General features: G+C 42.0%; 1 protein-coding gene across 1 annotated transcript; it reads right to left on the bottom strand.

Annotated features, from left to right (window-relative positions):
- Window positions 1-6,368: 6,368 nt before the first annotated feature.
- On the bottom strand, window positions 6,369-12,803 carry LOC144741397 (lysosomal alpha-glucosidase-like). The gene is given in 25 exon segments (XM_078623940.1): window positions 6,369-6,431; window positions 6,550-6,696; window positions 6,845-7,009; window positions 7,674-7,756; window positions 7,759-7,774; window positions 7,890-8,050; window positions 8,173-8,326; window positions 8,446-8,468; window positions 8,471-8,596; window positions 8,826-8,907; window positions 8,909-8,960; window positions 9,184-9,301; window positions 9,390-9,475; window positions 9,553-9,650; window positions 9,653-9,679; window positions 9,925-10,035; window positions 10,132-10,263; window positions 10,341-10,459; window positions 10,649-10,742; window positions 10,744-10,769; window positions 10,866-10,962; window positions 11,105-11,270; window positions 11,350-11,495; window positions 11,859-12,434; window positions 12,711-12,803. Coding segments are annotated over 25 exon segments (2,961 nt in total).
- Between the last annotated feature and the right edge of the window lie 2,152 nt (window positions 12,804-14,955).

The raw sequence follows: 14,955 nt of genomic DNA, 5'->3' as shown, positions 1-14,955 counted from the left end.
TTATTTAGTCATTCAGGACACCCTGATGATATCATTATACAGCCTGTGTCTGATAACCCACGCTGTGGTGCCATTGATCAAATGCCTTCAGTGAGTCATAAAATGGTACAGAGGGCTCAGTCAGCCAGGCCTGTACCCAGTGGTTAGAGCTTCAGTGCCATAAAAAACATAAAATATCCTGCCACACACTGGTCTGGCAGTGGCAAAAAACTGGAGGAGACAACACTGGAATAGAATTCATCTATTCATAGCATTCTTAACGTGAAACTATTGTGCGCCATCACAAACCCTCTGGAACACAACCACGGCGTCTCTGTGTGAAACTGGCCCAAGTTCAGCAAGCGATGGTGAGCCAAGTCACAAGAATATCTGGGACACAGAACCAAAACCGAGGGTGGACATATCTTACACCGATCATCTTGTGCCAAAACAGCTGTCAAGTTAAAATTGAAATCCCTTGGAAGTAATGTGAAAGAATTAAGTATCTGAAGTTCTTTGTTCCCACCTCCCTTTCTACCTTCAGAGTAATATGTGGATGATGTGTGGTGAAGTGTCTGCACAGTTGAACTGTAACTTTGTAAGTGTTACTAAATATATGCAACAATTACAGAGGAGAGAAAAAAATGGGTATATGGTATAGCTGGTTTGATGTAGGTTTGAGCACAACTTTATTTATAGTTAGCTAGCTTGACTACTGTTAACTAGTGGCATGCTAGTTTTTATTACTTTATGCAACCCTTAGTTTGACTACTTTATATATGGTTGGCTAGTATGGACAACTTGCTGTATGCTAGCTCGTACTACTTTCTACAGTCAGTTTGAACCAATTAATATAATGTTAGTTTCATGCTAGTTTGAACTATCTTATATATGGTTGCTAGTTTGGAAAACGTGCTGTATGCTAGTTTATATTACATTATGCAGTTAGTTTGAACAAATTAATGTTAGTTTGATGCTAGTTTATACTATATTACACACTTTACGGACGTCCTGTTAGCTAGTTTGATGCTAGTTTGAGCTGTTTCGTGAGTGACACCTTGAAAGTTTTGCCCTCAAAAGGTCAGTGACCAAACATTATCTGCGCAAAGACACTTCATTATATATTTTATACTTTATTCAAGTGTAAGAAAAGTATTCATTCATTGCATATCGATCAGTCCCCGCAAGCAAGTGAAGGAAGAATAAACAATATTGACAATAAATCTTGGTTTGGACAAAGCACATATTTACTGTCGGGGATGTGATTCCAGCCCACAGCTCTCGTCACTGACAATTAACACCAGATATGTTACACTAACAGAACTTAGAGGTCTGTGAGCTGCATTTCAAACCCTATGAGAAAGGTTGTTGTTGTTGTTGTTGTCTAATTTCTCTTTGGAGGAGCCATGATGGATTTGACACTGACTCCTGATCTTCCTACTCCATCTGAGGCTGAATCTGTTGTATGGAACGTAGTTTCCTAGCGACATTAGAGTAATAAAACGTTACTTCAACAACTTGGACGGCAGACGTCCCAGCAGTCTTTGCCGATACTCACATGAGCTCCGGCCTGTGTTTGTGGATGAGGGCGCAGAACGCCAGCCCGTCCCTGAACGACGAGGTCATGTTGGTGATGGACACGTCCCGGGTAGCCTTCGCACTGGATCCGGCACCACTGCTGCAGCGCCTTCACGGCAGCCATCCCGGAGCTGCTGCCGACCGACAGCGCCGCTGTGAACTCACCGAGCTCCCCCTGGGTCGTCCGGGGTCCTCCTCCTGTCTCCTCCCTCCTCCTGCTGCTGAAAGTTTCCACTGGAGTCTGAACACGCTGGATCCAGGAAACTTGACAGCAGGAAGGTCCTTCGTCAGAGACTGAAACTGGATGAGGGACACCTGGAGGGAGGAAGGTGGACGTGACGCGGCATGGGTGGAGCTGTGTGTGTGTGTGTGTGCGTGTGCGTGTGCGTGTGCGTGTGCGTGTGTGTGTGTGTTTTAGTCTGGCACCTAGAGGTGTAATTCCTTCGAGCTAAACTTACTCGGAGCAGGGACTTCATCTCTGTCACAGTCCAAACCAACGGAAGCCAACCCAGAAAGTTCTTTTCAGAAAGTTCTTCCTCCTGAACCAAAAGGTGGAAAAAAAAAATCATATATGATAAATTATAATGCAGCAGAACTCATGTAACTTGAATAATAATACATTGCATTTATAATCAAAGTGCGTAATTTTATAAAACTAAGTGCAAAATACATTGCAGAACAATAATCTAAAAGTAAAAGACTGCAAAGACAAAAAACACAAGCGACACAAACATGGTAAGGGTTGGTGGACATGTGAACAGACACGTGCATTTCCATTTTTACTTAGTCACTCCATCTTTTGGACTCCACGTCTGTGTATTCTTCAGTCCGATTTTCAAATTCTGAATATTTCATCTCTTGACATGAAGTGTAGCCTTCCAGAAGACAAACCTCCAGTTGAAGTCCCCTTATTGTTTTCTATTGTATGCCCCATTTGGGACATGAACTAAGATTCTGAGGGAAAACAGTTTTTTAAAGCTCCAATTTTGTGTTCAGCTGTAAACCTCTGAAATAGCAACCACATTTAGATACACGTCCACCTTAGATGCATGTAAAGTCCTTTTCTGCTGACTAACAATACTAATACAAAGGGTGCCGTCATATTCTCCGCCTTGAGTTTGAGAATGATTCAAAGGCTGTCACGTGTTGCTGTTTTCATACAGTAGGTGATAAAGCGGACAGCAGGTGTGGTTATTGCTGCCTGTCCTGTCCTGCTGCTGGGTGTGTCGGAGGTGGATCTGCTCAGTTACCTGACACCTGCTGTACTCATGATACACAAGTCCTTCTACGTACTGAAACCCATGTACCTGTTCCTTCCTCGTCTCTATTGTGCGTTCATTTATTTGTCAGTCATCTTCACATTAGTTAATTTAAATGTAGACTCAACAAATATTTACTGTTACACCAGCATATAGACACAATCCCACTTTATACCCAAAAAGGGCACAAAGTATGTCATGTTGGCCAGATTGTAATGATAATGGGGGCCCTTGATTAGCTCTATACGGACTATCTGTAGTCCACTCGTGGGCCCATCAGGTCCCATGTTCACTTTGCCCATTTCCAGCCTATATGTTCATGTGGGTTAATATTGTTGGATGGGTAATAGAAGCTCCATTCCTAGTTTCACTTTGTTCAGTTTCAACAACTACCAGTAGGTTGTTTTTTGTTTAATCCTGTTGAGACAACCTCCACTATAAAGTTAATGTGAATACCCTGTTATGTATTAAATGGATCCGTCCTAAAATGTAATGGTTGACAGATTCAACTCTCCCTCAGCTTTAGTGAAAATCAATGTTATGAAACACTCAAGTGCTAACAGCCCTTCGTTTCCACTGGCTTTTCCTCTCTATGATGACGTTACAGATTTTTATTCTTGACACACATCTTCCGTTTTGGTACACTTCCTAAATGTATGACATTTAGTGACATCAATCATGACCATGACACAAACCCAAAATGTTTCTCAGGAAATGGGAACTCAAAACTGATCCTTCTTCACAAAAGCAGCAGTTTTTTGACTGGCTGAAAAGGGATTGCTAAAAAACCTGCACAAAAGCTGGGTTTTGTCTCATTCTGCTGTTTTGTTAGTCCCCAAGCACTAACCCTGATGTTTAAGAGAAACACCGCAGAGAAAATACAGAGGACAAGAACAAGGAAGGAAGCTGTTTTTAACTTTTTGTGAGCCATAAGAGTCCCACGCATTATGCCATGAACTGTTACAACACGATACAAAGTTAGTTCATTTCATCTAGTTCAAATTGTTATAGAGCTGAAATTGAAAAGTTTTTGTTTGGAACACAGCACAGACTGGACAAGGTGGCATAGACTATTTCACCAAATCTCTCAGTAAAAATCACTTTTCTATTTCAGTCATTTACAAGGATGGTCACAGAAGTCCCTCTTTACATGACGACCTCACGACTCCCCCAAATGCTTTAATCCTCCAAATCCAGACAGGAAATGCCCTCGTCAGTAGAGCTGAATGCTTTTGACAGACCCCCGCTGCTCTCTCTTTCTCTTGTTTAGCTTTCCTCCTCCCCCTCAGCTGAATGATAAATGTGCCCCACAAACTGTCATCTGGAAGCAGTTAGCCGGTGAATGTGTGCACAGAGGAGAGCCAATAAAAACATGTCCATCCTGAGTCCAACTTATCAGTCGTGAGTTTCATTTAAGGACACTATCACAGAGGAATAGGTCATATTTTTCACTCAGCTTCACAGGTTCTCTCACACTTGGCTGGGAATTTCCTTAAGAGTTAGCATGAACTAAAAGCATTTGCTCTATTACTTGTAAATATCTATATCTAGATCTATATCTAAATAAAAAGAGGAAATTTAATCTTGCTCAGTTCTTAGGTGGCCCCCCATATCTCAATGGTGAAACCTCCTCGATATTTGTGAGCACCGGGTCAGAGAGCGTGTGCGGACTGACGACCCTTCTCAATAATAGAAATACACTCTGCAGAGTTGCAGATAAAATTTGGTTTTAGTCAATTTATCCATTTTGCAGGTGATCACAAACATGAGCAAATTATGCCACTTTACATGTGACTATAAACTGTAAAGCTTCATTGTACAACTTCTACAGTGACAATAAATGACTATTCTATCAATATTACAGGACAATAAATGTATTTACAGGTTATAGAAAATCTGTGTGCTATGTAACTATTGTGTTTAAAACATTCAGAAATTCAAAGCACAGTCTTGCTTTACAGTTTTTCATTTATTTACACGTCAAACCACAAGGGGGCAACATAACCCCAAAAATGGAGAAGTTCTTGCTATACAGTTGTTGTAGGCAACAAATGAACACCAGCACTAGTCTAGGAGTGAATTGTGAACTGACATATTTCCTTTTCTAAGTTTTAAGTTGTTTTTTTTTGCCTCAAAAGAAGTAAATCAGTTTTGGTCATGTGTGTGGATACAAAATTCAGATCATTCACTTACCACACTAGAAGTGCTGATGACCTGAGCATTTGCTGATGAACAATGTTCCCTCTGCGTACTTGCACCTCAGCCAAAGCAGGACTCCCACATACTACACATCTCATGAACAGCAAGATTTTTGTCTTTTTCATTCTAAGTGGGCCAAATCACTTTCTATTACAAGTAGACTAATGAAAATTGCTGCTGTAATTCGATTCTTTTAAGAAGCCATGTAACTTGCCATGATCCTAGGTTTTGAACAAGTGTGATACTGGTGTGTGGCCACAGCGTGCACATCTGATGTTGCTTGCAGTGGACCTCAGTGTGCTCAGGGAGCTTGTGTGTATGGGCCAGACACATGAAAATTAGAGGAACATTGCTGATGAAATATTTCTACTTATTGCTGTGGTAATGCTGAATTATCCTTACAGATATTTTTACACATCTTAAACATCCACTCACTTCTATCATGGACTTTTACTCGGTATTTAAGTTGATCTTTGTGGACGAATTGCTGCAAATTTAATTTTAAACACGTACAATACAATGACAGTAAACTAACTTAAAGTATGATGATTATTATTATTACATCCACATGATTTGAAAAATACAACAGCTTCATACTAATCCCATTTCCTTTGACATCCTTTAGTTCGAGGCAATAATATATTGTATTAAATTATATGTAAGAAAACCACAGCGAGTCTACACAACTCTTGACAGCTTTTGTGTCATTTCCCCCATTTAAGGCGGCCAACAGTGAGTGTTCCAAACAATATACAACTAAATAAAGTCCTTTAGAACAAAACCCAAGAACTCCACTAACAGGAATCATAAGGCAACTGTACCCACCTGTGCAATACTGCAGTACTCAAAAACAGTGCAAAAACAGTCCTACATTCACGCACGCGCACACGCGCGCGCGCTGCCGCGCACACACACACACACACACACAACACACACACACACACACACAAGATGAGGAACATCTTGTCACATTTGAAGGATGGCAAGTTTTCAACTTAAATTCATGGAACATCTTTATGCTCCTGAGATTTCTTTAGAAACAGATTGAAATAAGTCAGGCCGTGAGTCCATCAGTCACTCACACCTACATGTCTTATCTATTCATTTTCTGAACAGTTGCCACATCAGATTTGAGATGAAACAATAAAATATACCATAAAAGGCAGAAGTGCTAACTCAGCAGCCTCAATCTAAAGTTTGCTTACAACCACATTACGTGACCAGAGTGAAACGATGTGAACATGGTACTCAACCTAAGGGTCTGTCCACGCGGTTACAATCTGGAGTGCAAACACGTTTTGCATCATTTTGGCTAATTACACTTGAACACACAAACAAACCATTTCTGATGCGTTACATCCAGCTGATGGTGAAATTGTGACTCAGGTTAAGACGAAGATCTGAAACTGTTAACACCTGCAGGGACAGAAGGGAAAAGGAAAGGTTTTCAAATATGTTTGGTTTTTAAGGACATGAAATCAATCACATGAACTAGGAAAGTTTTTGTGTGTCTCTCTTGCCCTTTGACACTCACCTGGTTGGATCTGTAGGTGAATGGTGCATCTTGGGAGTTCACCTGCACTTTGCTTGGTTTCTGTTTTACACCGTAGAAGGATGCAGAATCCACCGAGATGTATGTGGCCTCCACATGGTTATGAAGCACTCGTGATGTCATCACGTTCTTCAAAACAAGCATGCAGGCATATGTACATAAGTAACATCACAGCATGTTTTAGTACAAAATACAGAATCAAACTCAGACCCCATTTGTGGCGGTTGAGGTTGAATTTCTTCCACTGAAAAGGTGCAAAACTGACTAGTGTAAGCACCTGAGCGACACTGAAGACGATGTAGGCGTACTGGTTGGTCTCGTAGGTATCGATGGTCTCGCCGTCGTCCCAGAATAAATCTCCACTGGCCGAGCCGTCGTCAGAGAGAGCAGAGACCAGATGAAGAGGCTGACCACTGCTGACCCACAGAGTCAGGTTGGGTGTCTGTACACACAGATTAGACAGTTTTCAATCAGAGGCAGACTGTAGTCTGGCAGGAGCATTTTTTTTTGTAATTGTTTTTTTAAACAGAAATGGTGAACATGCCATTAGCTGAATCTATGAGAGGAAATGAAGGTTTACAATCCAGATATAATACACAGATTAAACAGTACACACAGGATTGAGTTAATATACATGCATTACACAATGGTCTGGGTGAATATTCTTTTTTGATTTGCTGGCAGCTGTGCGTTAAAACCATGTAATACACACAGAGTTTGACTCAAGGTTAAATTTTCTCATATCCATCCGTGGCACAACCTACTACACCTGGGCAAAAGGAAACAGCCCACGAGCAGCGCAAGCTGTCAGCGGTAACAACAACTGGACATTTGACGGTGAAAACAAGCTAAAAGAATGCATTTCTTTTTGGACGGTACAATAATTTTGAAGTGGGATACTGCAGAAGAAAAAGAAATGGAGAGGAAAAGACAAAAATTAAGCGAAAAAACATCATAACACATATCACTGGCTCAAAAGTAAGTAAATACAAAAATGATTTAATGAGGATGAATACCTCCCTTTAAATCAAAGACCTCCAATCTACAGTATCTGCTGCACTACTCTCTTGCCCAATGTGGTACATAACAATATGTCAAAGAGCTACCTGTGTGGGTATAACACATCCTTCGCGCAAATGCAGGTTGATCTTATCTAGAGGTGCGCTGAGGTCTCAGCTCTTCACCTGCAACTCCTTGTGGAGTCGCCCTGGAAAGAGGAGGAGTAATAAATATTGCCTGTTTTACACTCACAGAGTATTGTTTGTATAGTATGTAGAGTATCGGACATAATATACAGTGTGCTGAGTGCAGAGAGGTCTCACCGTGTAGTAGTCATACCACAGACCCTTTGGGAAGTAACCCTCCACGTAATCTACCCCAGGATCCAACACTGGTGTCACCAGTAAACTCCTCCCCCAGAGGAACTGTTTATCAACCCCGTAGGTTCTTATGTCTCCTGGGAACCTGTCGAGCAGATAGAAGACTCAAGTCAAACTTTAAAAACATCCGAAGCTGTCCAAAATGCTACGCAGATTAACAGAAGACAGTGTAGTGCTTATACTGACACAACACAGCCAAAATGAAAGGGTTTGTTTAGTGCTGTACTTACCTCGAACATCAGTGGCCTTGCAACCGTGTGTCCGTGAGCATGTGCGTGATGAAAGAGGGTGTAGAGGACAGGGAACAGAGAGTAACGTAACAGCAGAGCCTCCTTCATGGCTGTACGAGCCAGCGGGCTGAAAGCTGTCGGGTCTTGGGCCTATGAATAACATTTCAGTCCAGAATTTAGCGGGGCTGACAACAAACTCCCAAAACTTAAAAGTGTGTCTGCATGGTGCTTCGTTGGTTGGGCAGGAGAGGAAAGGTTTAACTCTTTACCTTCATGTCGATGGCGTTGTGTTGCGTGTGAAGGGATAAAATGCTCCCAGCTGAGTCCAGCGGACACAAAGTTCTTCCTGTGACTCCTCACTGAAACCACAGATATCTGCTCCCACCAATGGGATGCCCAGAAGGTTAAATGTCAAGATACCTGTGGAGTAAAAAGGAGCTGTGTTATCTACTGAAAGAATTACGCCATGAAGAGATTTACCCAACACATCCTGAAACGTCCACATGCATTTTACACTGGTAGCACCAGCTATCACCAAATCAGCATAGATATGTTATGGTGGGGTAATATTTCTGGGCATTCTCTGATTGATGAACTCCCTTTAAATGCTTCTACATGCTTCTATTCAGATGGGTCTGTACAGTCTGACCTGCTATTGAGGTGTACATGTCTTTCCAGTGGCTCCGGTTGTCTCCCAGCCAGTGACCAGAGTACATCCCCTGACCTGGGAAATGTGGATCGTGAGATTACAAAAGGTCTCTTTGCAATGATCCGCTTCAGAGCACTGGAGAGGGAGACAGAGAAGAAAGGTGACAGTCAACAGGTGTAGGACTCTAAGAATTGTCCAAGCTCAGCTCCTGTCCAGGCTGAAATGTATGAACAACTATTCGACTGTCACAAAATGTATGTTTTTAGTGAAATGTCAAACTCAAATCTAATCAGTACCGCAAAAAGACCTGCAAAGTACTCAGCTGCTACAATAACATGTTCAAAATTATAGTCCTGACCTGGCAGAGGCCTTCGCTTCCATGAGTCCATACAGGCTGTGGAGATTATAATGCAACGATTGCTTCTGCTGTGCAGATGCACACACTGTTTTAGCCCTCAAGATTCCTCCCAACACACCTGAACGATAAAGGATCCAATATTAAAATGTGATGCACATTTGTTGCAGGGGTGTCTGTGAGATGGTTGAGCTGTCTACATCTCTCACCTGGTGTGTAAGGAGGATGTTCCAGCGTGTTGGATGGACAGCCGTTCGTGGACCCATCTAAGAAATTGGAAGGCTCATTCATGTCCCTAAATGAGGCAAAGGTTCAGCAGAATATCAGTGGTAAATACACTGCTTAAAGTGTATCTGATGACGTTTCAGTAACACCATACTTACAATCCATAAACCGTCAAATTGCACCTTCTCATGAAACCGCTGAAGGTTTTCATACCACCATTCATGGGTCACATTGTCAGAGAAAATCAGGATAGGCCTGTCAGGCCAGGCCACACCTGGAAGAAGGGATTGAGATATCTGTCTAATCATACTGTACATTTCCTTCAGGACAGATGACAGGTGATTAGTGTGTTGAATGTGGTGGAGCAGGGGTGTCAAACTCCAGCCAGCAGGTTTTCAGATGTCGCCCTGCAACAGTCAGCAGCTAGTTGTCAGGCCTCTGTAGGCCGTCACAGAGACTGGTTAAGGTGAGCAGAAGCAGAGTGACATCTAAAACTGCCCTGGAGGACTTGTGTCTCACCTTCCCAATAAGTGTTTTTCCTTCAGCGTCTTTAATGAAAACTCCTCTGTTCAGTCCTTCATCATATGGCCAGTATGAGCCCTCAGGCTGGGTGCTGCTGATACCTGGATCCTACAGACGGACAAACGTTGGTCACAGACGCATACAGTTTGCAGATCAGAAACCTTTGACACACAGATGTGGATGCAAGTGGGCAGCTGTGCTCACCACGATCATGACATAGCGTTGATAATGAGCGTGCAGGTCTTTGACCAAATCAGGCAACGTAGCAAAATTGTTTGAATCATAGGTGAAATCCATGAATCGGTCCATGTAGTCGATGTCGTTCCACTGGACGTCCTGCAAACAAATTCAACACATGCAGATTTACTTGAAAACTGCAAATAATCTCACACAGTCTGGTGATCCCACTGCACCTGGGGTATCTGATAATTCCTCATGCTCTTGACAACCTCCCAGGTTGATTCACTGGAGTTGAGACCCCACCGACAGAGATGGTAACCTAAAGCCCAGTAGACAGGCATTGCTGGGTAGCCTGAGACAAGATGGAGGGGGGACGTAAGAGGAGAGTCAAAGATCTGGTTATTGAACTGGACACAGGAAGCTGGTCTGAACATGTAGAGCAGTTTTCTATGAATTCAAATCTTGTTTCTGCTGCCCCTGAGCAGCCATGAACAGTCCTTTGCACGTTTTAGAAAATAGTTGTTAAAAAACACGTACTGACCTATGACCTCCATGTACTGTCCAATCACTGAACCAGGATCAGGACCAAGGAAAACGTAAAAGTCAAGGATTCCACCAATAGTGCGCCAGGTGAGGGGCGGGAGCCGGCTGAAGAGCGACATCTAATGAAACAAGGCACAATAAAAATCAAATATTTGGTTTTATACAGTTTTCAACTGTCCACACATGAAACCAGTGAATAAAAGTACCAAACTGACCCATTGCATTGCTGTTTAGCAGGAAGAAGCCATGTGCGTTTGCTCCCTCCTCCATTGCCAGGTAAAAGGGATGGGCACCATACAGGTTTGTCTGTTCCTAAATTAGATGAATATCAACAATATATCAAGAAAAATCTAATCCATGTCACACAAGAAACGTCATAATGTGCAAGTTGTATATTTTAACCGGTCTGTGACTGCACAGCACATTCATACATTAACAAAAAGATTTTCATTACCGTTGGAGGAACGTCTCTAGCCCACATGGTGAGTGTGTTCCAGTGGACATCATGCAGAAAGGTGGAGCGGTGCTCGCCCAGGCCATAGATGAACTGAGAGGGTAGGGAGGTGGAGAACTGGAGAAACTGATCCGCATAGAGAAGAGGAGCCACTGTGGTGTTCAGCCTACCAGGACAGGGTTGGACAGAGTGGTAACACTCCACATGGACTTGTTTTTATTTCTAAATGACAAGATCAAACTTACAGCACGACTCCCGTGGAGCGTCTCTTCACAATGAGACCAAAAGGCTTCTTTGAAAGCTCTACAATGTAGTCGGGACTCTCCGCTTTCTTTGTGACGGTGGGGACAGAGATTGGAACTTCAAAACGTGAAGTCGAAGGGTCGCTAATCTGGATGGAGAAATGTAGTGAAGATTGTTCCCAACTGAGTAACAGAAAACAACTGTGCAGTTGTGTTGTTTCTGTCCCTCTTTGGATGCCTCAGAATAAAAAAATACCACTTTGGCACATCGATGTCAGAACCGCAGCTACAAGAGATCAAACGTTGTGGGATTAAACTCATTTATGAATGACCACTGTGCCAACATGTCAACTGAACTACATGCTAAATCTTCGCAAGTTACAAGTTGCCTTTCTATTTCTGCATGCTGGCATTTCTAAGAGCAGATGTAACATGTTCAGCTAACAAACAGATTTGAATGTCGAGAATATACATTCTGTGAGACTGCACGCCCATGTGAGGAGTCCACTCACCCTGACACGGAGTCGTGTGTCTGTCTCAGCGCGGATCTCCACTTCGAGAGTGAAGATGTCTCCTGGATAGTAGGTCTTCACCTCCTTCATGAGTGTACCTTTTTGCCCCAAGGGTGTGTCATTAATCGACTTGAGTGAGTAGGATGGGAATTCCGGAGGGTAGAAACACCAGGGGATACCATTTTTTCCCGATGGCTGCTTGGCAGAGCTGGAGGGAGCGGCTGCAGGGATGAAGCAACAGCTCCTAGCTTCACACAACTCTTTGGTAACAACCACTCCTCTTTCAGGGTAACAGTCAAACCTCCATGCTTCAGGAATTTCACTGCAAGCTTTATAACGGGAGGCAGCTGCTGTGTCATTTATTTCTGTTTGTGGATGAGAGTCTGGCGTTTGTGGCGGGGCCGGCAGCGGGGGTCTATATGGCGGTTGGTTGGAGGGACCATGCAGCCAGAACATGGTGCCCAACAACCAGCCACCACAGAGGAGCAGCAGCAGGCCGCCGATCACCAGGAGGCCTGTGGTCACAGAACACGGCAGACTTCGTGGAAGCAAAGAGGCTTCTTCGGTCTGTTGAACCTAGGTGGACAGAAATGATAAACATCATTCAGAGAAGGACACTGAAATCAGAGCAATCTCATAACCCTCAATCAATATCACCCTCAAATAAATAATAACAAATATCGCAGGAGTAACATACAGTTTCTGTTCAATTGAAAGACCAAATTCTGCTTTTTAGATGAAATTGCAGATGTTTCTATGCTGAGAGGACCTTCCAATGACATATACACGTCTGTGTACACACACACACACATACATATATATATATACACATACACACATCGATAGACTCACAGAAACATCCTCTTGAGCATGAAAGCGCTCCTCTGACAACACAGTGCTGGAAAACTGGACATCCTCTGGGTTCAGACGCTTGTAGGATGCCATCATGACAGTGTGCGTTTGTCAATGTAAGCAATGATGTGCCTGTATGAGAGAGAGTGAAGAGTAACAACAGGACATCATGTATATGTGTAACTGAAATTGTGCCGTATGTACGTCGTCTCTGATTCTACTTTACTTTGACATTCATACTGTAGCAGAAAGATGTAATAGAATCCTGATGATTGGGGATATAATGTGAATTTTACTTTGGCAATTTGGTTTTCACCAGGACTTCTTCAGGCTCATAAATAATAAGCACACAAGGTAAACAATACATGGGTTTCAAGTTAAAAATCAGATTCTATCACATTTAACTGATAAATCCTTGTACTGTTTAACTGATCACCGTGTGATTGCACTGAAGGTTATCAACAGAAGTATGATGAGTTACAACGGAATAAGGATCAGTCTGTATCCATCCACACAATATCAGTCCACATTATTGAAAAAATAAATCCCAGTGTTAAATTGCTGCGAAAACATACCTACATCTGCCGTTAGGTAATCTACATACGATAAACATGACCAGTTCAAAGACCGTCATGTTCTAGCTACCCAACTTTAGCTGGTTTTGCAAATGTCAAAGTTCACCTTAAGCATACGCCTCGACTACTAACGTATCAGATACATGTTTTACAAAACAAAACCAACTATAAGCAACTTAAAAAGTGTGGCGGTTGAATCCGTTTGCTTTAACGGCATTTTAGCGAATACCAACAAATATGTTTAACTTCCGCTTTCCTTACCTGAATGTAGCTCAAGCATTCACCAGCAAGAAATCTACATTATGCATTCTTATGTCACCTCCAAACACGTGTCACTAGCTACGTAATTCACAGCATTTATGTCTATGATCAAAGGTTGTTTATCTCCTAGCCGCTTCACGTGTCCTCGTAAACGGGATAACTTCCGGTGAGAAGTCTCGGGCGACCTTTCTCTTGTAGCAAACTCACTTCCTGTAAATTTTATTACTTCTCAGTTTATTCAATTTGACGATTCACATTATTTAATTGAAGTTATTCTGCAGTCCTATTGCTTTATGTCCTATTTTGAATGTGTGCGTGTGTGTCCCACAACCACACATTAGTAAAAAGGTAAATAAATGAATTTGATTATTGTGGGCTATTATATACTTTAGATTACTATTAGATACTATAGAGTCAAGACAACATACATAAAATTATGTGTTTTGTTATGTGTAAACGTCAGTGATACACTATATATAAAAATACACTGATAATGCAAAATACATTACACGAAGAAGAAACTTCCGGTGTGGACTTCCGCCGTGTATCTCATGGCGGCGCTAATGTGGGTGTTCCATCTTTCTGCTGCAAGGTACTTTTGGGATTCCTCATGGTGCTGCGTTCAGGAGCACTTGGTGATTTTGTATTTTCCCATAGACGTTATCTGTGAGTCTGTGACTTAATTTGTTTACAACGTTTATTTGTTCGTTTTGAGCACAAAACTTCATCATAAAACCCTTTTTAATCGAGGGGAGCTTATTATAAAAAACACCACTGTTAGCTTTTGATTGATTCATTAACTACACAAGCACGGGTCATAGCACAAAAAATGGACTATAATCCTTTGCCATACATGTGTGGTTGGCAGGAATACTCAACTAGAACTATACACAGTAGTTTTAACCTGGAATAATTGTCAGCAGCTAAACAGAATCAGTAGTAGTATGGACTAGTATTCTATTACCTTGTTGTAATATCTTTATATACAATATTTGTTTTTTTCTTAAGAAACTTACAGATTCAACCAAAAAACAACCAAAGCAGCCCGTGTTCTCCATTGGTAATCTTTGGAAAATATTTTACTGACTTATCCGGTTGTTCAGTGTATAATCAGTAATAATGTATGGGATTAGACAGAACCTCAAATCTTGGTATAATTTTGTCAGTGTCCCCCACTGTTTGCTCAGAAAATGTGTTTTCCCCCACAAATCTTTACATTAGTTTCAGCTCTTCTTCAATATTATGAACTTGCCCTTCTCTGGAAAAAATGGTATAACTTAGGGATTCATCAACCAGCAACCCAACCAGTAATAATCAATACATTTATTTCTTATTGTTCAGTATAACATGTCCCATACAATTAGAGGCAGCACTGGACAAACTTGACTTTCTATGCACCAGTCCCATCA

This window comes from Lampetra planeri, unplaced genomic scaffold, assembly GCF_965212315.1.
Source record: "Lampetra planeri unplaced genomic scaffold, kcLamPlan1.2.h2 scaffold_530, whole genome shotgun sequence".
Taxonomy (NCBI): Eukaryota; Metazoa; Chordata; class Hyperoartia; order Petromyzontiformes; family Petromyzontidae; genus Lampetra; species Lampetra planeri.
The sequence above is the reverse complement of the archived record's forward strand: the minus strand, read 5'-3'. Positions and strand labels throughout refer to the sequence as shown.